The sequence below is a fragment of the Aotus nancymaae genome, unplaced genomic scaffold (genome assembly GCF_030222135.1).
Source record: "Aotus nancymaae isolate 86718 unplaced genomic scaffold, 86718_ANA_hifiasm-v0.15.2.pri h1tg000049l, whole genome shotgun sequence".
Taxonomy (NCBI): Eukaryota; Metazoa; Chordata; class Mammalia; order Primates; family Aotidae; genus Aotus; species Aotus nancymaae.
The window spans coordinates 29,841,017-29,866,305 of record NW_026988463.1 but is presented as its reverse complement, the minus strand read 5'-3'; the positions used below and the strand labels follow the sequence as shown (position 1 = coordinate 29,866,305).

Genomic DNA, 25,289 nt, shown 5'->3' with positions numbered 1-25,289 from the left:
TTTGAGACATCGCCTTCTCTGTTGCCCAGACTGGAGTGCAATGGTGTGATCTCTACTCACTGCAACCTTTGCCTCCTGGATTCAAGCAATTCTTCTGCCTCAGCCTCCTGAGCAGCTGGGACCCCAGGCACTCATGCCCACCACTACATCGGGCTAATTTTTGTATTTTTGTAGAGATGGGGTTTCACCATGTTGGCCAAGTTGGTCTCAAACTTCTGACCTCAGGTGATCCACCCACCTTCACCTCCCAGTGTGCTGGGATTATAGATGTGAGCTACTGAGCCTGGCTCATTTATGCTTTTATCTTTCCATTTTTTTTCTTTTTCTTTTCTTTTCTTTTTTCTTTTTTCTTTTTTTTTTTTTTGAGAAGGAGCCTTACTCTGTTGCCCAGGATGAAGTGCAGTTGCACAATATTGGCTCTCTGCAACCTCCACCTCCTGGGTTCAAGCAGTTCTTCTGTCTCAGCCTCCCAAGTAGCTGGGATTACAAGCACACTCTACCACACCCAGCTAATTGTTTTGTATTTTTAGTAGAGACGGCATTTTATCATGTTGGCCAGGCTGGTTTTAGTTTTAAACTCCCGACCTCAAATAATCTTCGAAATCCCAAGTTAAAGCAACTTCCTTTCTTTTCTACTAGCCTGTGGTCCCAACTCCAATGAATACCCTTTCCCTGGTGAAGAAAAGAGAAAGGGCTTTTGAGATGGTTTCACCTCCCAGTGTCAAGCAAGTTTTCCCGCCCTATGCACACACTATCACTGGGGTCTCATCTTGCCTCATCTCTGGGACTCTGCTGGGACCTCCTGAAATGGAGCAGGGTCTAGATCCAACCAGTGGCCTGGTGACTGCCTCCCTATCCAGGCAAGCCCCCAACCCCTTGAAGTCTCAGCTTTGTGCCAGCCCAAAACTCTTTGGGAAAGAAAGAAATTCCGTTGATGAAAGTGACATTGCTGCATCTCTTATTGGTGATTAATAAGGGAAATCTTCGTGCTGTCTACAGAATGAGCCCTTGATGGGTACCAGGGTCTCCAACTCAGCCAGGAACCAAGAAAGAAGAGAGACAGGGGGATGTTTGATAAACATAAATGAAAAAGACATACACAAGAAATAGAAAAGAGGCAGTTCAACCCGGGGTGAAGAAAGAGGCCAGAAGCCCAGAAAGAGACAGGCAGAAAAGGCACATATGTGAGAGACAAGGACAAAAAACAAAGAAATAGAAAAGGAGCAGAGGAGGGGCAGAAATCAGAGGGGCAGAGCAGTCAGGCAGGGGAAAGTGAAGAGAGCTCTGACTTACAAGCACCTGAAGGGTTTCTGCTGACCTCCCTCTCTGCACTGAGCCTTCAAGACCTGAAGGCCAGCAGAGCCTCAGGGTAGTGCTGCTCTGAGTTTGGGAGAGGCTCCAACAAGGCCTTGGAGCTCAATCTCAGGAGGTTCTTTTTTGACTCCCACCAGCTCTGCTTTAGTTCTGACCAGGCTCCTCTTCTTCCCAGACAATGTTCAATCTCACCACGCCCGCAGGGCCCCAGGCCACCCTGAGCTGGGAGCACTGGAAAGAGAGGTGGGTAAAGTCGGGCCCCAGGACAGGGTTGGGTGGAGGTCAGTCCAGGGCCAGCCATAGCAAGGAGAGTAGGAACACACACTGGTCCTGGTGTCCACAGAGTCCACACACGCTCTGCACCTTCCAGCTCCAGTGTCTGGAATTGCAACAGGAAGTGGAGAGGATCCCACCACACTCCAGGGCTCATGATTGGAGCTAAGAGACCATGAGGACCGGATGTTTTCATCTCTTCTCTTGTCTCTGGAGAAAAAGCACCGCCCCCCTCCCACACCTGTGCCCCTGCCCTCGCCAGGCCACCTTATTGTGTGGGTTAGTTCTTCCACAGTGGAAAGGAGCTCCCCAGTTTCAGATTTTGCAAAGGGTGACAGATCAGGCCACTGGCTCTTCCCGAGGGCAGGAGACTTACTGTAGCGAAGGTTCTGAGCACCAGGCTCCCCTTGCCTTTGCGCCTTAAACATTCCTTGCAGCCCGCCTTCTCCACTTGTGCACATCGCCATGCCTGGGGGCCCTTGCAGGCGCCAAGGCTGTTTCTCTCTACCCCGTGCCTCATCCTTGCCCTAGGCTTACCGCCCATTGGTTTGAGCCTGAATCATCTCCCCAGGGGTTAGTCAGCGCTAGGAGCCCTGTGTTCTGACTATGTGGATTTATTTAGTGCATGTCCATGCCACCGGTGCCCAGTGGCTTCTGTCTTGGAGCTGGTGGTGCACGAGGACCAAGGAGAGATACCTGCTAGCTCTGACCATTCCTGCAGGTGATGCCTCATTAGGACTGCTGTGTGGTGGGTTCTCCACTTGTGTCCACCTGGCAACCCCGCAAACTGATCGTGCCCATTTGCCCCCTGGACCGTGGATGATCCGCCTTGGGTCAGCCTCATGCCACCAGCTGGCCTACCTGGTTGATCTTGCAGAGGTCTGCCTACATACTGGTGCTGTCACAGGCCTCATCAAACTTGAGCACCTCTTAACATTCGTGTGGGATTTCTTGAAGCTGAGGTAGAAGATGATGCATGGCACCGTGATGCAGGTGGCCGTCCTGATGGCGTCGCCGCCCTCGCGTCCGCAGCCGCTGAGGGTCCGGCTTCCCTGACTTACCCTTCTTTATGAGCAGCCCCAAAGGACCGGGAGGACTGGGTCCCTGAAAGGTCGGAGCTGGGGAATCATTTCATCGGTGACGCCCGCCTTCCCCTGCGGGCCCAGCATCAGCGTGGAGGGCGGCGGCGCATTGCTCTGCTTGCTGAGCGAATCAGGCCACCTGCTGGCGACGGGCCCTGCACCAGGTAGGGGTCGCACACCACGCGGCAGGTGGCCCGCATCTCATGGTGGGAAATCCTGGAGTGGAATGAAGGACTGCTGGGTCGCCCAGTAAAACCCGCCTACTGAAAGCAGCCGCTTCCGCCTTTCTTGCTCTCGCGGTTTCAAAGACCCACCTTCCCCCAGGAAGGGCAGGACCTTCAACCCCTTCTCACCTATGCCCCTTTCTCACGGAGCTCCAGCCAGGCTGCTTTCTCATGGGGCCCTTTTCCTCCACCTTCCTCTGATCCAGCCCCTTATCTGTGCCTCTAGACCAGGGAGAAATGGGGATCCTAAGAAAGTGGGCAACCTCGCGTTTTTTCTCCATGCTGACAGGTACAAATACGTCCCTGGGTCATGATCCCCTTCTCCAGCCTCCAGGAGGAAGGGTGGATCTCATCCGGCCCCTCAGCTCCTTCTTCCTCATCCCCCAGACTCTTCAGCAGGCCCCTAACTCTTCTTTCCATCAGGCTGTGGGAGGATCTCCCTTTCCTCGGGTTCAGTAGAGTCTTTAGGCTGTATAAACCGAAGCGTGCGTGTTTCCATCAAAGTATTTGTCACATAATCTGAAGCCCAGCTCGTGCTGCTCCACTCCTCCTCCTTCGCGCTTTTTATTCAGCCCACCAGGGAGCACTCTGCCGTGGGAGGCCTCTGGGTGGCTGCTAAAGATGACATCCCAGCATGGTGTGGTGGCGCTCGCCTGTAATCCCAGCATTTTGGGAGGCCAAGACAAGAGGATTGCTTCATCCCAGGAGTTTGAGACCAGTCTGGGCAACATAATGAGACCCGCTTCTCTACAGAATATAAAAAAGTTGGTCAGATGTGGTGATGTGTGCCTACAGTCCCAGCTACTCTGGAGGCTGGGGTGGGAAGATTGCTTCAGCTTGGGAGTTTTAGACTGCAGTGAGCCATGGTTGCTCCACTGCACTCCAGTCTGGGTGACAGAGCAAGACCCTGTATCCAAAAAAGAATGACACCCAACCTCGCTTCTGAAAAGCCCACCTCAGGGTCACACTCACTCCCTATTGACCCACCAGGATGGTCCAAAAGAATCTCTGGCCTTCTGCATGCAAGGCTGTGCACTTTGGGAGGCTGAGATGGGAGGATCCCTTGGACCCAGGAGCTCAAGTTCAGTCTGGGCAACAGCAGGAGACCTTTGCTCTACAAAAAAAAAAAAAGAAAAAGCCCATCGTGGTGGCACACGCCCATAGTTCCACCTATTGGGGAGGCTGAAGTGGGAGGATCAATTGTGCTCAGCTCTAGGCTGCAGTGAGCTATGGTCACACCACTGCATTCCAGCCTGGAAAAGAGAGAAAGACTGTGTCTCTAAATAAATAAATAAAAATAAAGATCCTACTTGCCAATTCTAACTGGTGGTTTTAGGTAAACTGCCTACCCTCAGAGCCTTGAGTACCCTACTGTGGGAAAAGCATGGTTTTGAGGATTAAATGAGATATAATACATGCAAATCTCTGGGTTCAGTATTCAACTATTATTATGCACCCTGTAAATAGTGCTACTATACCTACACGAACACAGTCCACTGGAGAGTTTGAGGCTCCCATGCATAAATCCAATCCATCATTGAGATTATGATTTGCACAGTTGGACCCAACCCACAGCAGGGCTTTACTCTCATACCTCATGTTGGAGCATGTGCAGGATCGTGAATCTCATCCTGTACTTGCTCAAGGGTATGATTGTGACATACACTTTTGCCGAATACCTGAGGAATTTTATGTCCCTGAATGGGCTCAGACCACAAGTGGGACTGTGAAATATACTTGGGCAAAACACCTCGGTGATGCCATGCTCCTTGCTTGGTTCTGCCCTCGGAGTGGATTATGACATATTTTCACCAATTACCTAGTTGATGTGACCATCCTCTACTGCCTGAACCCTGCTTAAAGGGAGAATATATGTGATATATCTATGAGACAATAATTTAGGTAGCATGAATCTCCTCTCCTACCTGGGTCCTGCTTCCAGTAAAGATTCTTACATATTGCAGCCCTGCACCCAAATGATGTGACTCCCCAGCTAAAGCCCTGCTCACAGAGGGCACTGTAACACATCTCTGGGGCCACCATTTAGGTGATGTGATATGACTATTCTTTTTTGTCTGGACACTGCCCACATGGGCCATTGTGATATATCATTAAGCACAGCACCCAGTTGGTGTGACTTTCCTGCCAGGGCCCTGCTGAAAAGATGGATGTTGGCATATCCCTGGCCCAGAGCCCAGGTGATGTGGCTCTCCTGCCTGGTCCCTGCCAACAGGTGAGATTGTACAGTATACCTAAGCCCAGCTCACAGGTATAATAATTACTCTTGTACATGGACTCAGTAATAGAAGAGATTTGGACTCTTATAGATAGGTTTAGGACAATGGGTAAGGTCCTGTGTCTCCTACTTGTAGAAAAGTCACATAAGATTATGACACTCATGCATACAGTATAAAGCCCTTGAGTGACATAGTGTCATGGCAGGCCCAGCACACAAATGAGATAGTGACTCTCATAAGCACATGCAGCAGACAATTAGAATTGTCACCCTCACAATCAAGTCCACTGTTAAGACTGTGACTCATGTATTTGAGCTAAACTCACAAGAGATGTTGACTTTCATACCTGGAGTTGAGACATGTGCTGGATTGTGAATCTCATTTTTGGATTTTCCCGAAGGTTTGATGAGGTTGGAGCTCTTATGCACAGACCCAGTCAACTGTTGACTTTGTGACTCATGTACTTGGACAAAACTCACAAAACGTGTTGACTTCTGCTGGTCCTGTCTAAACATGGGATTATGACCTATGCCTAGGCCAAGCACATAGATGATATGACTCTCCTGCATGGGCTATGCTCTCAGAGGAGATACTGAAATAGTTATGCACCCATCACCTAGGTGAGGTGACTCTCCTTTCTGGACTGCACTCAGTCCCCAGAGGGCATTGTGACATGTAACTGGTTCCATCACCTAGGTGATGTGACTCTCCTCTCCTGCCTGGGCCACACCCCCATTTGGAATTCTGACATATCCCTGGGCTCATCACTTAGTTGCTATGACTCTCCTCTCTTGCCTTGGCCTGCTTACCTGGGGAATTGTGATGTATTACTGGGCCCAGCACCAGGCATATTGTGTTCTTTTTTTTGCCTGGACTATCCCTACAGAAGGGAGTGTGACAAATCAATGGACCAAGTACCCAGGTGATGTGGCTCTCCTGTCTAAGCAATGGCTATATTTGGAATTGTGAAATATACCTGGGTCATATTTTCTAGGTGATGTAGCTCTTCTGTCTGAGCCCTTCCTCAAAGGGCATTGTGAGATATCTCTGCACCCATCACCTAGGGCATATGACTCTTCTCTTTTTTTCTTGGACTCTGCCCACTGGATAATTTGTGACATATTGCTATACCCAGCACACAGGTAATCTGATCCTTTGTCCTTGGCTCTGACATATCACTGACATATCAGTAGGCTCGGCAGTCAGGTGATGTGAGTTTCCTGCCAGGGATCTCCTCTTAGAATGGATACTGACATATTTTTGGCTCAGCATTCAGGTGATGTGGCTTTTATTACTGATCCCTGTCAACAGGTGATATTGTGACATATACCTGGGTCCAGTTCATAGGCATAATGATAACTATCCTACATGAACACAACCAATAGAAGAGATTTTGACTCTTCTAGCCAGCTTACAGCAATGTATTGTGTCCTCAGTCTTCTACTTTTTAAAAGATCACAAAGTATTAGAAAGCTTATGCATATTATATAATGCCCTTTGGTGGTACAGAGACTGTCATTACAGGGCCCAGCACACAGCCAACAGTTAAAAGTTTTAATCTCACACATGGACATAGCTCACTGTTAAGGCCCGGAATGTCACTCATAGACACAGTCCACAGTTGAAATTTTGACTATCACATATGGATCTGGCCATAGGTAAAACAGGTGACTCATTGCTGGACCAAGCTCACAGGCATGATAATGACTCTCATATCTAAACCAGTCAATAGAATAGATGTTGAATCTCATCCTTAGGCTTGGAGCAACAGATAAGATCATGAGTTTATATTGACACAAAGGCTATAGAGTGGATTGCAAGTCTCAAACATATTATAAAAAGCAGGATATGGTGCAAAGAATAATATAACAAGGCCCAGTACAGTGTTGAGGGTTTGACTCTCATTGCATTCACTGACAACAGTAAAAATTTTCACACTCCCACGTGGACACAGCCCACTGTTGAAGTTCTGAATTTCACACCCAAAGGCAGTCCAAAGTTGGTATTATTACTCTTATATGTGGACCAGCGTTCAGGTGGTGAATCTCTGACCAATATTTAGCAAATATGTTAGGCTCTAACCTAATGTGTGTTGTCTGAGTTTGAAACTTTCATGGATGGATTCAATTTACTATTGAAATCATGACTTGCATACGTGGACACATGAGGTGTGTAAAAGTTTATGAGGTACATACTTTTATACCTGAACCCAGAACATGTGCAGGAATGTCAATTCCACTCCTAGACCTTCCCACAGGTGTGAATGTGACATATACTTTTGCCCAGGCAGAACATGACTGATTTGAATATACTACCTGAATAAAGCCCACAGTTTGGATTGTGACATATACCTAAGCCAATAACTTTGGTAATGTGGCCCTCCTGCCTAGTCCCTTCTCACAGGTGGCACTGTGAGATACCTCTGGTCTCATTTCCAGGTGATGTGATTTTCCTCTCTTGCCTGGCACCCATTCCCAAGGAGGATTTTGATATATTGATGAGCCCAGCACTCAGGTGATGTAATCTTTCAGCCTAGGTTCTTCTCATAGGGGACATTGTGACATATCACTAGTCCCAGCACCATAGTGATGTGAATATCCTACAAGCACTCAACTCACAGAGGGGATACTAATATATCCCTGGCTCAGCATTCAGGTGATGTAACTCTCCTGCCTGGTTCTGCCCAGAGGTAGGATTGTTACATATACTTAGGTTCAGGTCACAGGAATAATCATGACTGTCATATGAGTGCCCAGCTAAAAGAAAAGACTTTGACTCTCATAGCTAAAGTTATTTAGAGCAATCAGTAATGTTCTGAATCTCCTAATTGTATAAAGCTTACAGGTGATTATACACACATGAAGTTTGTATAAATACTTTGGTCTTATCAGAGTCCATTACAGAGGTACAATTTTGCCTCTCATAGGCACACTACCCAACATTTGTGATTGTTTTTCTCACACATGGACAAAGCCCGCAGCTGAGGTTCTGAATCTCACATGTGCAAACAGTCCAGAGTTAGAATTGGGACTGTCATCACATCTGGCAACAGGTTGGAAGGTGACTCATTTTTGGACCCAGCTATTAACATGTCAGTGTCTCCCATGTCTGGTTCCAGCTTATAGAAGAGATATTGACTCTTGCATCTAGGCTTCCAGCAACAGATAAGATTCTGGGCTTTCCACTTTTACAGAAATCTCAGAGAATTACAACTCATGCATATTGTATAATGCCCTAAGGTTGTACAGAAAGTGTTAAAACTGGGCACAGCTCAAAATCTCAATTGTGGCTCATATGCACACACAGCTCACAGTTAGGATTAAATGTGAAGAGACTCCACTCATGAGGTCCTGGATCTCACTCACAGAAACAGTTCACAGGTAGAGTTGTGACTGTCATATCTGCATCCCTACACAAATGGGATGGTGACTATTTCAGGACCCAGCTTGCAGGCACACTGATGACTCTCATACCTGTACCCAACAGATAGGACTGGTGTTGAATCTCATGCCTGAACTTAGGGCAATATGTAGGATTATGTGTTTAAATCATCATGAAGTTCTCAGAGCAGGTTTTATTGTCATGTAGACCATGTGAAGCCCTTAAGTGGCACTGAGAGTGTCTTATAAAGACTCAATGCACAGGTGACATTGTGACTCTTCCATGCACACATAACATACAGTGAGGAATGTCATCTCCTATATGGACACAGCCAATTGTTGAGATTCTGAATATCACGCCCAGATTAGCTGAAAATTGACATTGTGACTCTCATACATGAATCCAGTTCACAAGGAGAATGGTGACTTTTATATCAAAATTCAGCACACCTGTTAGGCAGTGACTTCTCTAATTAGACAGTGTTTGCAAATGAGGTCTTTTACTTTCTGTGACTGGCTTATTTCACTTAGCATATTGTCCTCTTGATTCATCAATGTTGACATAAATGACAGAAGTTCATTCTGTCATATGACTAAACATTATTCCTGTGTGTGTGCGTGTGTGTGTGTGCACAACATTTTCTTCATTCATCTGTTAATGGGCACTTATACACTGTTGGTGAGAATGTAAATTGGTACAACCATTAGGGAAAACAGCATGGAGGTTTTTCAAGAAATTATAAATAGAACTACCATATATATGTCCCAGCAATCTCACCACTGGATATATATCAAAAGAAAATAAAATCAGTATGTCAAAAAGATAATTGCATTCCCATTTTTACTGAAGCAGTATTCACATTAACCGAAACCATTATTTCTTTTAAATATTACTTAATTTATGTTATTTGACACATTACACTCTAAATTTTTATAGGATTTATGCCTTGTTTTCAATTTCTAAAACTTATGAGTCACCAATTATTTGAATATTGCCGTCTTGTTTATATAGTCTAGTAAAGCAATCAAATGTTTTTTATTTCTTTTCAACTAATCTTCATTTATATTTGTATTTTGTATTAATTTGCCTTCTAAAATGCATATGACTACATTAATTGTGCTCAGCATTTCAGTTTACTAGTTCTCACATCAACTCAATCTATTTTAATGTGTAATTTGTATGCTGTGCATTAAATTGTTTTACTACATTTTCAACAATTTACTTTCTATTTACCTCTTTTCCAACGATGGCTTGACAAGCTCATAATTTTATTCCACATTGTTGTGTTTTCTTGTTTTTTCATTATATTGGCAAACATTTAAATATAAACCTCATATCTGGGTTTTATGTGCCATACAATTTACCTAATGCTTCAGGCCAGTAGCTCATCTTCTTCTGTGCAACATACTAGTTAAGTTCTCACATATGGGATACATCCCACTCTGGATGCCTGCAGGCAATTTCTTTTTGTTCATTCCTTTTGCCTTGTCAGAAGCTGAATGACCCACATGGATCTGACATCCTTGTGATCAGATACATGTGAATGGAGCAATGGCCTCTTAGGTTGATATTTCTCTCAATCATTACCTTTATTTACTTCTGGTCCTGAGATATTTCTATAATTTTCTTTCAACTATATTAGGCATTCTGTGAATTATTGTAACTTCTTGGTGATTTTAGTTATCTGTATTGAGTTTTTAAAGCATGTGATTTTCCTGGAAACAGAACTATCAACAGTTGCATACATGAGTAAAATATTTTACCTATATTTTCTATGGCATAGATCACCAATACTGCTGACTTCAATAGACCTTCTTGCAATAATGTCTGGAATGTGATTACTTTTTTACCATTAGAAAATTAATTATATATTATGCATAAATTTTTGAAATACTTTACTGCAGTAAATAGCGTATGGACAGAATTTTTGTTTATTATTGCTTATTATTTTTTGCTTTAACATACGTCTGATAAAGGTCAAAGTATTTACCTGAATTCAGATATTTTGGCTTCAATTGCCATTTTACCTCATTAGTACTTCCCTAACTTCATAAAAGATAGCAGTTGAATTTTTTAATTCAAAATGTATTGAAAAGATTTTTTAACTTTGTAATGCATTTATTGCAATCCAAGACATTTTCAATAAATACCTTAAATTTGAGGCCCTGTCTAAGTATTCCTTTCTTACTAGAAATCAGATTTTTCTGGTGCAACTCCATTGCCTGCAATAAATTTTCTACAATACTTATTCATTAGTTCTTCAATCATATTATTTAGGCAATTTCAAATATAAGAGATTTTTTTTATCTAGGTTTATTTGTCTGTTTGTTTGTTTTGAGATGGAATCTCACACTGTCACCAGGCTAGAGTGCAGTGGCTCTCCTGCCTCACCCTCCCAAAGTGCTGGGATTGCAGGCATGAGCCAGTGCACCCAGCTTTTTTTCTTTCTAAATATTTCACATACAAATGAGACTATGCAGTATTTGTCTTTCTGTATTTCCCTTACCTCACTTAGTATAATTTCTTCAAAGTTCATCAATATTGTTTTAAATAAAATAATTTCATTTCTTATTAAAGCTCTAAAATTATCTCTTTCTTGAAATTTATTCATTTATTTGTATCAGAGAAGTGCAGATATCCTTGGCTATAGTTATACTCCAAATTGGAAGTAAAGGTACTTCCAGTTTAAGAATTTTAAGAAAACTCCATACTGACTTTTTTTTTTCTTTAATAATGGCTGCACCAATGGACATGCTCAGCAATGGTGTGCAAATATTCTCTTTTCTGTTCTTCTAACTTTTAGATAATAGCTATCCTAACACTATGATAAAGTGATATCTCATTGTGATTTTGATGTAATTGTGCTGATAATTAGTCATGTTGAGAATCTTTTTATATACCCGTTGGCCATTTGTATGTCTTTGGAAAAATGGATATTTTGCCCAATTAATTAGGGAAATGTTTTTGATTTTGTTCTGTTGTGCTTTTTTGTATTGATTAGTATTATATGTATTTCAAATAATAACATATTATCCTATATATGGTTTACAAATATTTTCTCCTATTCCATATATTGTCTTTATATTTTGTTGGGTGTTTCTTTTATCATGCAGAAACTTCGTATTTTCATATAATTCCACGTTTTTATTTTTGCTTTTGTTGCTTGTGTTCCTTATGTAGAATCTAAAATATCATTGCCAGGACCAGTGCCAAGGAGGTTTTCATATATATATAAATAGATGATTCAGGATTTCAGTTCTTATGTTTGTCTTTATTTTAAACTCATTTTTGTGATGATCAAGAGAAGTGTTCGCTTTTTGTGCATGCATATCTAGTGTTTTCTACAGCATTTCTTGATGTGTCTATCTTTTCCTAATTCTGTGAGATCAGTTGACTGTATATGTGTGTGTCAATTTCTGGGTTCTCTATTTTGTTCCATTGGTTCTTATGTAAGTACTACAGTATTTTAATAACGATAGCATTGTAATATAGTTTGAAATCAGGAAGTTTGAAGCTCTCAGCCTTTTTGTTCTTCTTGGTATTTGGCTATTTGGGGTCTTTTGTGGCTCCATACTAATTTTACAATTGTTTGCTCTACATTTATTTTAATGGCATTAAAATTTTGATAGAAATTTCTTTAATTCTGTAGATGACTTTGTTCAGCATAAATATTTTAACAGTATTCATTTGTAGAATCCACGGACACAAAATATAGCTCCCATTTTGTATTCTTCAATTTCTTTCATCAACATTTTATAGTTTTCAGTATGTAGATCTTTAATTTTCTTGGTTAAACTCATTCCATTTAACGAATTAAATATTTCTTTCTATTTGATGATATTGCAAATGAAATTGTTTTCTTTATTTCTTTTTCAGATATTCTGTTATTACTGTAAGAAAATGCAACTGATTTTCATGTTAATATTGTATCCTACAAATTTACTGAACTAGTTCTTTAGCTATAGCAGGATTTCATTGTTGTCGTTGGTAAAATGGTGGATATTCTTAACCCTGGTTACACTTTAAATTGATAGTTGCTATTATTATTTCATAATTTTTAAAATTATGACCAGATGGGTTTCTGTTGTCCTAAATTCAGTGAAATTCAAATATTCCCATTTAAAGTAGTTTTGTGGGCTTTGTCTGAGCCCCGGGATGGGGGGCATCCCATGGAAGCCGGGAGATTCAGGAAGGGGAGGGAGAAGCATTCAGGGAGGAGGCTGATCAGGACAAGCAGAGAGGGGCTCCAAAGCCTGTAGAATGTAGAAGGGGTCGTGTCGAAGACCCAGTGGAGAGAAAGAATGAACCAGAAAAGGGGCGAATGATGGGAGGGGGCGAATGATGGGAGGAGGCAACAGGGCTGTTTCCCGGCACCGGCAGGGGGCAGGAAACTTTGCAAAATCTCCAGGCCCCAGGGAACAGTGTGGGCAGAATGGGAGGGAGTGGAGAGGACCAGGAGCACCCCAAGGTCAATTTGTAGAAAGGGACATTTCCCAGTTCCTTCACCTCTTCCCAACATTCTGTGGGCATGGTCCCCCAGGGACAGGGCAGGGGAGGAGGCGGCTCCCAGTGGGCTCAGACAGCTGAGGGGAGCACACCCGCTTCGCAATAAACGGGGTGACAGCAGAAACAAGCGACGGCTGCGGGTCCCGCTGGCCCCATGTGTGGGCGTGGGTGTCGCCGGTGGGGTCGAGCTTACGGGGCCCAGTGAGGGGGCCTGTAGGTGGCTCGGGAGGAATCCACCTGCCCATGCAGTGACCTTCCGGGAGACCAATGTGAACAGCACCGTGGACATGCCCTTCCTAACATTTTTGAGGCTGAAATTGAAGCTCAGGCAGACAAGCGGCTGGAAGAAAGACTGGAAGAAACCCCGAGGGTAAAGTCCAGCCCAAGGGGAGGAAGCGGAAATGCCCGGCCTGCGTCAAACAGGGCTCTGAGGCGAAGGTTCCGGGCTGGATGCTCACTGCCCAATAGAGATGTAGGCTCGGCGGGAGCCTGAGGAGCAGCAGGAGACCCAGGACAGCCGGGCAGAGCGGGCGGTGAGAACCCACAGCTACTGCTTCCCTGCACAGTTCGCCTTCTCCAAGGCCCCGCCCCCAGCTGAGCCCAGCACTGAATTTCAGGGCGCCTCCTGGACCACGGCTGGGGGTGACCGGTAGAAGATCCCACCTCCCAAGGAGAGGACGCCACTATATCTCCAGCGAATAAAGCTGCTAGCCCAACCAAAAGTAAATAAATAAATAAAAATAAACAATTTTGTTTTGTCTTTGAAAATAATCTGTATCTTCTGTTTACTGGTCAACATGCTGCCCATTAATCTATATGCCTAGTCAAACATTTTAATAAAGTTACTTAACATTATAATCCTTTATTATGAAACAAAACAGCAAATTTTACAATGGATTTGATGTCATCTAATATAATTGAAAATATGTCAATTTGTCATTGCCGGTGAATCTTCATGTTATTTATTTTACACTGTTAGATATTCTGTCTACAAATGTCTAATGTCTTAGAATCTTGCCTTGCATATTGTATGTGCTACGTACTACTACTATAATTCATCAAATTTTCTTTTTCTTTTCTTTTTTTTTTTTTTCAGACGGAGTTTCGCTCTTGTTACCCAGACTGTAGTGCAATGGCGCGATCTCGGCTCAACGCGGCCTCCACTTCCTGGGTTCAGGCAATTCTCCTGCCTCAGCCTCCTGAGTAGCTGGGATTACAGGCGTGCGCCACCATGCCCAGCTAATTTTTTGTATTTTTAGTAGAGACGGGGTTTCACCATGTTGACCAGGATGGTCTCGATCTCTTGACCTCGTGATCCACCCACCTCGGTCTCCCAAAGTGCTGGGATTACAGGCGTGAGCCACCGCGCCCGGCCCCTATACCATTCTTAAAATACAATATTATTGGCTGTGTACAGTGGCTCATGTCTGTAATCCCGGCACTTTGAGATGTCGAGCCAGTCAGATCACCTGAGGTGAGGAGGTTGAGACCAGCCTGGCCAACATGGTGAAACCCTGTCTCTACTAAAAATACAAAAATTAGCCAGGCATGGTGGCGGGTGCCTTTAATCCCAGCTACTAGGGAGGCTGAGGCAGGAGAATTGCTTGAAACATGGAGGCAGAGGTTGCAGTGAGCCAAGGTCGCTGCCACTGCATTCCAGCCTCAGCAACAGAGCAAGACTCCAGCTCAAAAAAATATTTTTTTTATTAAAATTATTTTACTGCCTAAATATTTATGAAAATTATGAGGTCTATTCAGTCTGCCCTCTTGATAAAAGGAGATTTTTTTCTCTTTACTAATATGTTAGACAGTACAAATGCAGTTTTATTACATGGATACGTTGCATAGTGATGAAGTGTGGGCTTTCGGTGTAACAATCATCTGAACAGTCCTCATTGTCCCAGTTGGGTATTTTCTTATTCCTAAACCCTCTACCACTCCCCATCTTTCCGAGTTTCCAGTGTCTATTTTTCCAGTCTCTATATCCAAGTATACACATGATTGAGCTCCCATGTATAAGTGAGAAAATGCAGTATTTGATTTTCTGTTTCTGAGTTATTTCACTTACAATAATGACCTCCAGTTCCATTTATATTGCTGCAAAAGATATTATTTTATTCCTTTTTATGACTGAGTAGTATTCCATGGTAAAAATGTATAGCACATTTTCTTTATTCAATCATTGATTAATCCATTTAAATTGACTCCGTATCTTTGCTATTGTGAATAATGCTGCAATAAATATATGAGTGTGGGTATCTTCTTTATGTAATAAATTATTTTCCTTTGAGTAACTACCCAGTGGTTGAAATGTTGAATCAAATGAAAGTTGTATTTTTATTTTTTTTGAGAGATCTACATATCATTTTCCATTGAGGTAGAAATTTACATTCCCACAACAATGTATAAGTTTCCTTTTTTCTCTGTATCCTTGCCAATATCTGTCATTTTTCTTCTTTTTATTAATTAGCCTTTATGAATGGTGTAAAATGGTATTTCATTGTGGTTTTTAATTGGTATTTCTCTGATCATTGGCAATGTTGAGCATTTTTTACATGCTTATTGGTCATCATTGTCTTTTTTTTTTTTTTGAAAAATATCTGTTCCCATTATTTGCCTGCTTTTCGATAATGTTACTTGTTTTATTCTTGTTGAGTTGTTTGATTTCCTTATACATTCCAGACATCAGTTCTTTGTCACATGCATAGTTTGCAAACATTTTTTGTATTCCGTAGGTTTTTTGCTCACTTGTTAAAGTTTCTTTTCAGGAGCTTTTTAGTTTAATTGTTTCATTTGTCTATTTTTGTTATGGTTGCTTTGGCTTTTGAGATCTTAGTCATAAATTATTTGTCCAGGCCAATGTCTAGAACAGTTTATCATAAGATTACTTCTAGAACTTTTATCATTTCAGGTCTTACATTTTAGTAGTTTGATATATATTGAGTTGATTTTTGTTTATGGTGAGAGTTTGGGGTTCCATTTTATCTTTCTGCATATGGCAATATAATTTTTCCAGTGCAATATGTTAAATGCAATGTCATTTCTCCAGTGTGTTTTTGTTGACCTTGTAAAGGATCAGTTGTGTGTAAGAATGTGGCTTTATTTTTAGGTTCTCTATATGTCTGTTTATATCATTGCCATGCTGTTTTGGTTATTAAAGCCTTCTAGAATAATTTTAGGGCAGATAATGTAATATCTCCAACTTTGTTGTCTTTGGTTCAGTTTGCTTTGGCTATTCAGGCTTTTCTATGGTTCCATATGGATTTAAACTTTTTTCTAATTCTATAAAAGCTAACATTGGCATTTTGATAGGAATTGCATTTAATATGTAGATTGTTTGGGGGACTATAGTCATTTTAATGATAATAATTCTTTCCATGAACATGGAATGTTTTTCTCATTTGTTTGTATCATATGATTTATTTCATCAGTGTTTTGTAGTTTTCCTTGTAGAGATCTTTCACCTATTTGATTAATTGTATTTATAGTTATTTTACTTTTTTCGTAAGTATTGTAAAAAAATTGACTTTTTAATTAGGTCCTCAGCGTGATCATTATTAAAGGTATTAAAATGCATTTTTGGACGCCATCATCGCTGTGAAAACCGGTGCCACCTGTTGCTAGTCCGGTCGCTGGTGACAGCGAGGCTTCCGCGCGCGCTGCTGGTGGGCGGCCTCGGAGTGGCCCGCGGTCGGGAAGGGCCGGTGGCGGAATTCTGACCATGGACGCAGACGAGGCGCGGGAGCCCCGAGAAGACCTGGGCAGCCCGCTGAGCCCCGCGTCCCACGCCGGCAGTGAGGACCTGGCCTCCCTGGAGTGCGAGCGCGCCCGGGCGCACTGGCGGGCCCGCAGGAAGCTGCTGGAGATCCAGAGCTTGCCAGACGCCATCAACAGCGAGGTGGAGACGGAGGAGCGGAGCTCCCGGGCCCCTGTACCCAGCCCGCGCGCGGAGGCGGAGGAGCGGGTGGCCAGGCTGTGCGCGGAGGCGGAGAGGAAGGGCGCGGAGGCGGCGCGGATGGGCAGGAAGATCGTGGAGCTGCATCAGCGGATTGCCGGCTGCGAGTGCTGCTGAGCCGGCTGGGCCGTGCGGGGCTGGAGCGGAGCGCGGCGGGGAGTGTCCCGCGTGGAAGGCGCTGAGCAGCCAGGGAGGGGAGCGCAGAGCTGTGCCACGGTCTTCGCCAAGTTGGTTTCACTCTTTTTTCATAGGTTGCCAACTGATGAACTGTGTTCACCTGATAAAGAGTCGTGGCTGCTTGGACAGGCTGATACCAAGAGAGCCTTTCATTTTTTCTCCCCCGTTTTTCTGCCTGCGTTTTCTCCACATTAGCCACTAAATTTCCAGTACCATCCTGGTGGATGACTTCAGCATTAGATGGTCATGTGTCTTTTTTGATTAATAAGTGCATTCAGTTTGGAAGAGACAGCTTTTCATTCATGCCCTACGTAAAGGAAAAGGGCGTGTACAGTATGCACGCTGCTGTGTGGTCATATTTGTTCCTGTGATTTTATTCTACTTTCAAAGTTTGGAAGGATACCCTTGTTCTTTGCTTTTTTTAATGCTTCTTGGAATTTGGGGACTCATGAGAGATTGGAAGTTAGAGTTCTACAACTGAGAAGACGCTACGTGGTTGCAGCTGCCAAAATCAAGAACCCGAGCCCCAGTCAAGGTTGTGAATGCGACTTTGGATGAGATTGAGAAGGCCCCAGTGGACGGTTGGTCTGGAAGAGTGGCGATGTATGGATTTGAGGACGTCTGCAGACCATCAGATCAAAGGAGGAGAGCTGTTTTGGTGTTTTTTTTTTTGTTTTTATAGCATTTTGTTTTTCCCTGGAATGTAATTTTCCTACGGCATGTTAACTGGTGCACATCGTGTAACCTGTCTGGTGAGCAATCTACAATTGGGATGAATTCTAGGTACATGTGTTTGCTGACTTTGGGGTCAACTTCGTTATGATAGAGTCTCTGCCACAAATGCATGTGACCTTTTCAAGGGCCCAGAGTGGCTGAGGAAGGAAAGCTTCAAGCTGGCCCTGAGGGTCCCAAACAGTCATTCCAGGCTTAGATGATTACTAGCCTAGGTCATCAGAGCCCAGACTCCACAGGGACTAAAATCAGAGCTCTGCCTTGTGATGATGAAGTTCATTTGCTTGGAAAAACACATGCTGAAAGCCAGTCTTTAGAATCTTTGTGCAGATGACCAAAGCAATTGGCCAGGAAAAAGTAAGATGAATAAACATTTTTCAAAATGAAAAAAAAAAAAATAAATGTATTAAAATGCTGCTAATTTTTGTTCATTGATTTTTGTATGATGAAACATTATTAAATTCATTTATAAAGTCTAAAGTTTTTGGTGGTCTTTTTTTTTTTTTTTTTTTTTTGAGACGGAGTTTCACTCTTGTTACCCAGGCTGCAGTGCAATGGTGCGATCTCGGCTCACCGCAACCTCCGCCTCCTGGGTTCAGGCAATTCTCCTGCCTCAGCCTGCTGAGTAGCTGGGATTACAGGCACGTGCCACCATGCCCAGCTAATTTTTTGTATTTTTAGTAGAGACACGGTTTCACCATGTTGACCAGGATGGTCTCGATCTCTTGACCTCGTGATCCACCCGCCTCAGCCTCCCAAAGTGCTGGGATTACAGGCGTGAGCCACTGTGCCTGGCCCATTTTTGGTGGTCTTTAGCTTTTTCTAGATATAATATCATGTCATCATCAAAGAGGGACAAATTTGACTTCCTAATTAAAACAATATGGATGGTCCCACCGAGATCAACAGACAGAGTCTGAGAGATGGCACAGGTGATGGTATTACTTTAAAGTGGTCATGTGATTGTGGTTGGAAACCTAGGCTGAGAGCGACTTAGCGAAGCATTGCAACATAAATTAAAAATTTATATGTACATATAAATAATTTCTGATTGCAGGCCTCTCTCTTAGTAATGTGATTCTGTAGGTTTGGAAGGGGTCCATGAATTGGCTTCTTTACAGTCTTCTCTTAATGTTGATAATTCTCCCACTACATCCGTCTTAGTAGCACTCAGCTAGAGAAAGCAGGTGCAGCGCTCAGAGTTTCTGACACCTAACACTCTTATCACAATGCAGATACTTTTGGCCCAAACTGGAAACCACTAATCACCATATACAAACATGTTATTCTCTGCTGCCTCTTTAAAGTTTACTGAGCCTAGAGAAGGCATCAATGTTGGAGTAAGTCTGCATTTGAAAAACATGTACCCATGAGTTAATACGATGTTTATTGAGTGTGTGCCCTGTGTTCAGAAGTCTGTGACAAAGCTCTGTGCTGAAAACATCATATGGGAGTTAATTCTCATAGCACCCTGGAAGTTGGGTGCTAAGTGTACTGTAATTCCTATGATTTAAATGAAGGGCCCAGCATTTCTATTTTTTCTTTTATTTTAAATATTATTTATGTTAAAAAGAAAATGTGTAGAATAAAAGCCATATAGACAGATGAGAGTGATACAGAAAGAAAGGGTGAACTGTTCAGAAGGATTTTTTTTGGTATTTATATTGACGTTCTTGTGTCTTATAGAGCAACTACTGGATCTGCAGAAGTTAAAAAAAAAAAAACAACAGGTTGCTAGGTGTGATGTTGCTAAAAGCACTGGCTTCAGTGAAAAATAAATTGTGGCCCACAAATATATAATTATTTGCTCCCATTTATCTGCTTTTTATTTTCAGGAAATTGAGCTGAAATTTCCAGCTCAGGAAAGGCAGCAGGAGCCACCACTCAAATTTCTGATCTCCTTTAATTAGTTCTGAGAGAGGAGATTCCAGGATGACACCATACCTGGATGAGGCCTTAGAGGTGGGTGGATCTGGGCAGGGCCGGGACAGAATGTAGGCCCCATGTGTCTGATGTCTATGCTGGTGGAGTAGTTCCAGTTCTGTCTTTCCTAAGCCTGCCCAATAGAAACTTGACTCTTAGAGTTTGTGTAATTTTAATCTATTTTAGCCATTTCTCTGTCAATTTTTATAAGACACAGTAACAAGGAATTTAATCAAAACCCTTAGGGTATTTTAGAAAAATATATGAGAAGCTAAAAAATATATATTTTTATTAAGGTAAGATAAATAAGAATAATCACAACAATAGCAATAATAATGTCCACAAATAACCCTTCAGGTGGTGACATCAGAACTCACAACAGCATAAGGGAAGTGGGACAAATGCAGCCAAAGCCCCCTGTACACCTCCTTTCGCTCACCTCGCCACAGAATGTTGAATTCAATCATTTAGCCATTTGCTCTGGAATGAAAGTATCTGAACAGTAGAATGTTTCATCGGTTTTTCTTTGTGTGTGTAAGATGGAGTCTCACTCTGTCACCTAAGCTGGAGTGCAGTGACACAATCTCGGCTCACTGCAACCTCCGCCTCCCAAGTTCAAGTGATTCTCCTGCCTCAGCCTCCCAAGTAGCTGGGATTACAGGCACTTACCCCAACACCTGACTAATTTTTTGTATTTTTAGTAGAGACAAGCTTTCACCATGTTAGCCAGGATGGTCTCAATCTCCTGATCATGTGATCCATCCAACTCCACTTCCCAAAGTACATGAGTCACTGCATTTGTCCTCATCTTTTTTTCTAATGGTCATATAATATAGTTTAGATGTCCCCTCCAAATCTTGTAATAAATTTTAACCCTAATGTTATAGGTGGGGCCTGGTGGGATGTGGCTGAATCATGGGGATGGACTCCTCATGGCTCTGTGCTGTTCTTGTCATAGTTAGTACTCATGAGATCTGGTGGTTTAAAGTGAGGCAAATTCCTCGCCCATCCTTTCTGTTTCCACTCCCAGCATGTGAGATGCCTGCTCCTTTTTCATCTTTCACCACGATTTTAATCTTTATATATTAATGTTATTACAAAATTTCACTCAATTTTCTTATAAAATTACCTAATAAAATTTTGTCATTGTATCAAAAATATGATAAACATGATATTATGACATCACAATATATTACATCATAGGTTGTATATCTTATGACATCACAATGTATTATGATATTATAGTATGTATTATGACATCACAATATATTATGATGTCATACTTTGTATGTATTATGATGTATTAATGATCACAATATATTATGGCATAATAACCAGTGTGTTATGACATCACAATATATTATGAAATCATAATTAGTATGCACTATTGCATCACAATATATTATGACATCATAATGCATATGCATTATAACATCACAATATGAGATCATAATTTGCATGTATTATGATAAATTATATTACATAATTTGTATGCAATATGATGTATTACAAATTATTGTGTAATTTGCCTGTATTATGTACATATTAGATGGTTCTGGATGTCTTGGGCTGTGGGGGCAAGGTGGGGGTGGGAGGAGACACCCATATTGCAGATGCGAAGCTTGGGGAACAGGGCCCTGGGATTCCAGGAGCAGTGAGGAGACCATGAATGGCCTGTGGGGACTTTGGTGTTAGCTCTGGGTGAGGTGGCTACTGCAGGTTGAGCACAGGACATGGTGGAGACTCAGGTGGCTGCCGTTGGGCAGATGGACAGAGGTGTTAAGGCACCAAGAGATGAAAGCTACAGCCTGGCAGGAAGGGAGGGTGGCTGTGGGGGCTGTAAAAGGGATGCCAACAACATTTTGGGGGAATGGGCTGTGGGTGTGAGGGAGCAGGCAGGGGGACGATGCCCAGGCATTCTGACCTGAAACAGTGGCAGGTGGACTCTGCCCAGCTGTGGAGGGGCCTGTCAGGGAGGTGGGGCTTCTGGTTTCAGAGAAGCCCAGATATGCACTCATGCAGATGAGGGTCCTCATGAGATGGGCATGGAAGGGGCAGCTACAACCTGGGGACCAATGGTGGTAGGCTGAGCCCTTGGGATCTCTGGGGTGAGCAGGCAAGAAAGTGAGAAGGAACCATCCAGGGAGACAGAGGCAGAGGGAAAAAGAGGAAAGTCCCCAGGAGAGGGGCAGACCCAGGAAGAGAATACCAATTTCCACTCACCTGCCATAATGACCTCTGCCCCTGCCCACACACTGTAGAGCCCTCACCCTGAGTCTCTGCTTGCCTGTGCCTACCTGGCAGTCCCAGGCAGATGTGGGCTTAATCTTTGGGGGTAACTGAAGGACCACTTTTAGAAGGCACAGTCTAGAAGTGGGCAGCGCTGAGTCATTGTCATCTCCCAGTCCTGGGAACAGCCTCTGCCACAGCCCACTAAGCTGTCTTCATCACCCCACGTCTCCTTCCTTTATCCCTGGAGGCCTGGAGGACAGCTCAGAGCTGAGATGTGCCTCTTCCCTGTGTCTCTCTACACAGCTGCCGCCTGTGCCTCAGCATCCACCTCTGAGAGGTGTGTCTGTTGCTGCACGTGAATGGCGAGGAGGTCGCTTTGGGGAAGGGGCTGCCCCTTCCTCTTTCTTGGGTCCCTGGTGCCTCTCTCCTAAAGGCATGGCAATTCAGTCTACCCATGAGTCCAGATAGGAAGGCATCCACACCCCAACCCCCAGAAAGAAGAAAAACTAGATGAAGTGTGAGCGGGGGAATGGTGACAGCCCCAGTCACCAAGACAAAAAGAGCTGAGGCCTCTGGGAGGCCATCCTCACTGGTGCCCGCTGGGCTCTGGAGCTCTGCAGAGGGTGGCTTAGGGGCTCAGAGGCTTGGGGGCCAAGGCATCTCAGCTGCTTCTGAGGCCTCCAGCTATGCAAGAGGCTGGGTTTCCCTTCCTGTTAAACTGCTCGAAATGCCTGTCCTGGGTCATTCACTTAGCTGGACTACCTGCTGGGTCTCTTTCCTGGTGGGCCTTCCTGGTGTGCCTCCCTGGGGGAGTGGGGGATCCCCTGGAGACTCCATTATTCTTTGAGGTTTCCAGGCTAGGATGAAGCACCCCAACATCTCAGCAAAAGCAGCCACTTGGGGGAAGTGGAGGCAATGGAAGGAAACACATAGCACAGCTCAGAACATGACTGGGCAGGGACATCATGTTGAAGCCCTTTGGAGTCTCATTCAGCCCAGGCAGGAGTCCTTGAAAGGCCAATACTCTCCCTACACAGGAGAGAAAACTGAGGCTGGGGGTGGGCAACATGACCTTGAATTGGGGGTCTGGTCAGATGGGCCCCTGCTCCTCACCTCAGCTGTGGCCTTCGTGTGCACTTCCACCAACAGAGACCCCTTACTGGACTTGGCCCCAGTGGATGGACCAGAAACTGCCAGCCATGGGGGCCACCCAAACCAACTTTCACTGCCTGGCTTCTGGCAACCTCACTGTCTCCACCTCCTGGATGAAGAACCACAAGAGCTCTAAGGAGAGCATCACATCAGGACATCGAGGTGAGCCTGGAAACTTGTGGGAGAGTAGCCTGGGTGTGGAAGGTGGGACCTGTCTTTGGCTCACCTGCCCTTGCACCTAAAGCTGTGGCACCAGCAGTAGAGCCTGGCCATGGAGTGTGGTGCCCTCAAACTGCAGTCACTTCATCTCTGTGATGGAGAACAGTGCAGCAGCCTTTAGCAGACATGCACACTAGACAGCTAGGTGAGTGCTCTTGCCTGTGGGCAGGGGATGGGAAGGTAGGCAGCCTCTGAGCTCCCTTCTGTTCTGTCAATGTGCTCTCTTCACCATCCCATTCTACCTGCAGGGCTTCTGGCCAACCAGATGCAGCCAGGTGGAATTCCACTGCAAAGCATACAGCAACTTTGTATGTGGAGGTGAACAGCAGCAAGATGGTGTCAGGTGCATACCCTATGCCAGCGTGCTCAGGGGAGATGCTGCTGCTGGCCAGGAGCACGGGGATGGCTGGCCTGGGGCTCCACTTTACTAAACTCTACCATTATTATAGAAACTTTAGAGTAGTCTATGAAAGACAGAATAGTGTCATCAGCCAGGAGACAGAATCCTCTATAGTGAGCGGTTCTCCGGGATATGAACTTGGTGCTGGTTAATTTAGCATCTGTCTAAAATCAGAGGTAGTTTTTTGTACAGTAAGATTACATGAGTCAATTGATGAAAGTGGGAATCATGCCTGTGTGTAATGTCCCTCATAATTCATTCAAAAACATTTGTTTCTGTCTTTGCAAATTTATGCTCTCTGAATTCCCACACCAAGTAAAAACCTCCTTGGTGGGCTTATAATTAATCTTGCATATTTAATAATTTGGATTTTATCTTAATATCTATTGGAACAAAATCTATTTGATTTATAGTAGATGTAAATAATAGAAAAATTAGGATGGGCTATTCTGGACATGTAGAATCAGTTTCTTTTATAATAATGAGTTTTCTACCAACCTATGATTATTACACTAAAAATAATGCTAATATATATTTTATTTCATTGTGTGGAGTTTAAAGGGATAAACTGGATAATGAAATAATATTAACTAGCTGAACATTGATGCCTATTTTTTCAGTTTTTTAAAAAATTATTTTAACAAAGTTTTTATTTTTACTGTAAAATTTCACTGAATTAAATCCACTCCTAAATATTTATTTTTTCATACATATATAAATGGAATTGTTTTCTTAATTTTAAGGTTGATCATTGTTAGTACATAAAAGTACTACTGAACTTTGTATATTGATTTTGTATCTTGTGACTTTGCTGAACTCATTTATTGGTTTTTGTGAGTTTTAATGAATTTCTTATAAACTTTTATATTCAAGTTTACATCATCTGCAGTGATAGACAATTTCAACCTCTTTTTTTCCCACATGAATGATTTGTTTATTTTCTTATGTAATTTCTTTGGATGCTAACATTTTTGTCTTGTTCTAAAATACCAAGACACAACAACCAGTACTTTATTGTTATGGGGTTAGTGATAAGATTTTCATTGATGCCCTTTAGCAGATCTAGAAAGTCGGCTCATATTCCTCCTTTCCAGGGAGATTAATCATGAATTAATATTGAATTGGTCAAATGCTCTCTGTGTCTGTTGAAGGGATCTTTCTGTTACCTTCCCTTAATCCTATTTCTTTGTGTAAGACATTGATTGGTTATTGGAGAGGTCAATATTGCATTTGTGAAATAATTCCATTTGTTCATGGTGTTCAATGATTTTGACATGTTCTTCATTTCACTCTTTTTTTGAGAATTTCTATGTGTGTATTCATCAAAATTTTATTCATATCCATATTTATTTTTGATGCTTTTGTCTGGCTTTCATATCAGAGTAATACTGGCCTCATAGAACAAATTGGAAAGTGTTCCCGATAACTGTCTTCTATTTTCTGAAAGGGATTGTGAAGAGTTGGCATGAATTCTTCACTAAA

At 43.1% G+C, this 25,289-nt stretch overlaps 1 protein-coding gene across 1 annotated transcript; it reads left to right on the top strand.

Annotated features, from left to right (window-relative positions):
- The first annotated feature begins 13,304 nt into the window (after positions 1-13,304).
- LOC105733957 (MORF4 family associated protein 1 like 2-like) lies at positions 13,305-17,089 on the top strand. The gene is made up of 2 exons (XM_064362760.1): positions 13,305-13,387; positions 16,642-17,089. Exons 1-2 carry the CDS (start codon positions 13,305-13,307, stop codon positions 17,087-17,089), a joined length of 531 nt encoding a protein of 176 aa, XP_064218830.1.
- The last annotated feature ends 8,200 nt before the right edge of the window (positions 17,090-25,289 follow it).

Coding starts and splice junctions, on each gene's coding strand:
- LOC105733957 (XM_064362760.1), top strand. CDS start 13,305: ATGCCCTTCCTAACATTTTTGAGGCTGAAATTGAAGCTCAGGCAGACA. Junction 13,388..16,641: donor GACTGGAAGAAACCCCGAGG/GTAAAGTCCAGC, acceptor ACCTGTTGCTAG/TCCGGTCGCTGGTGACAGCG.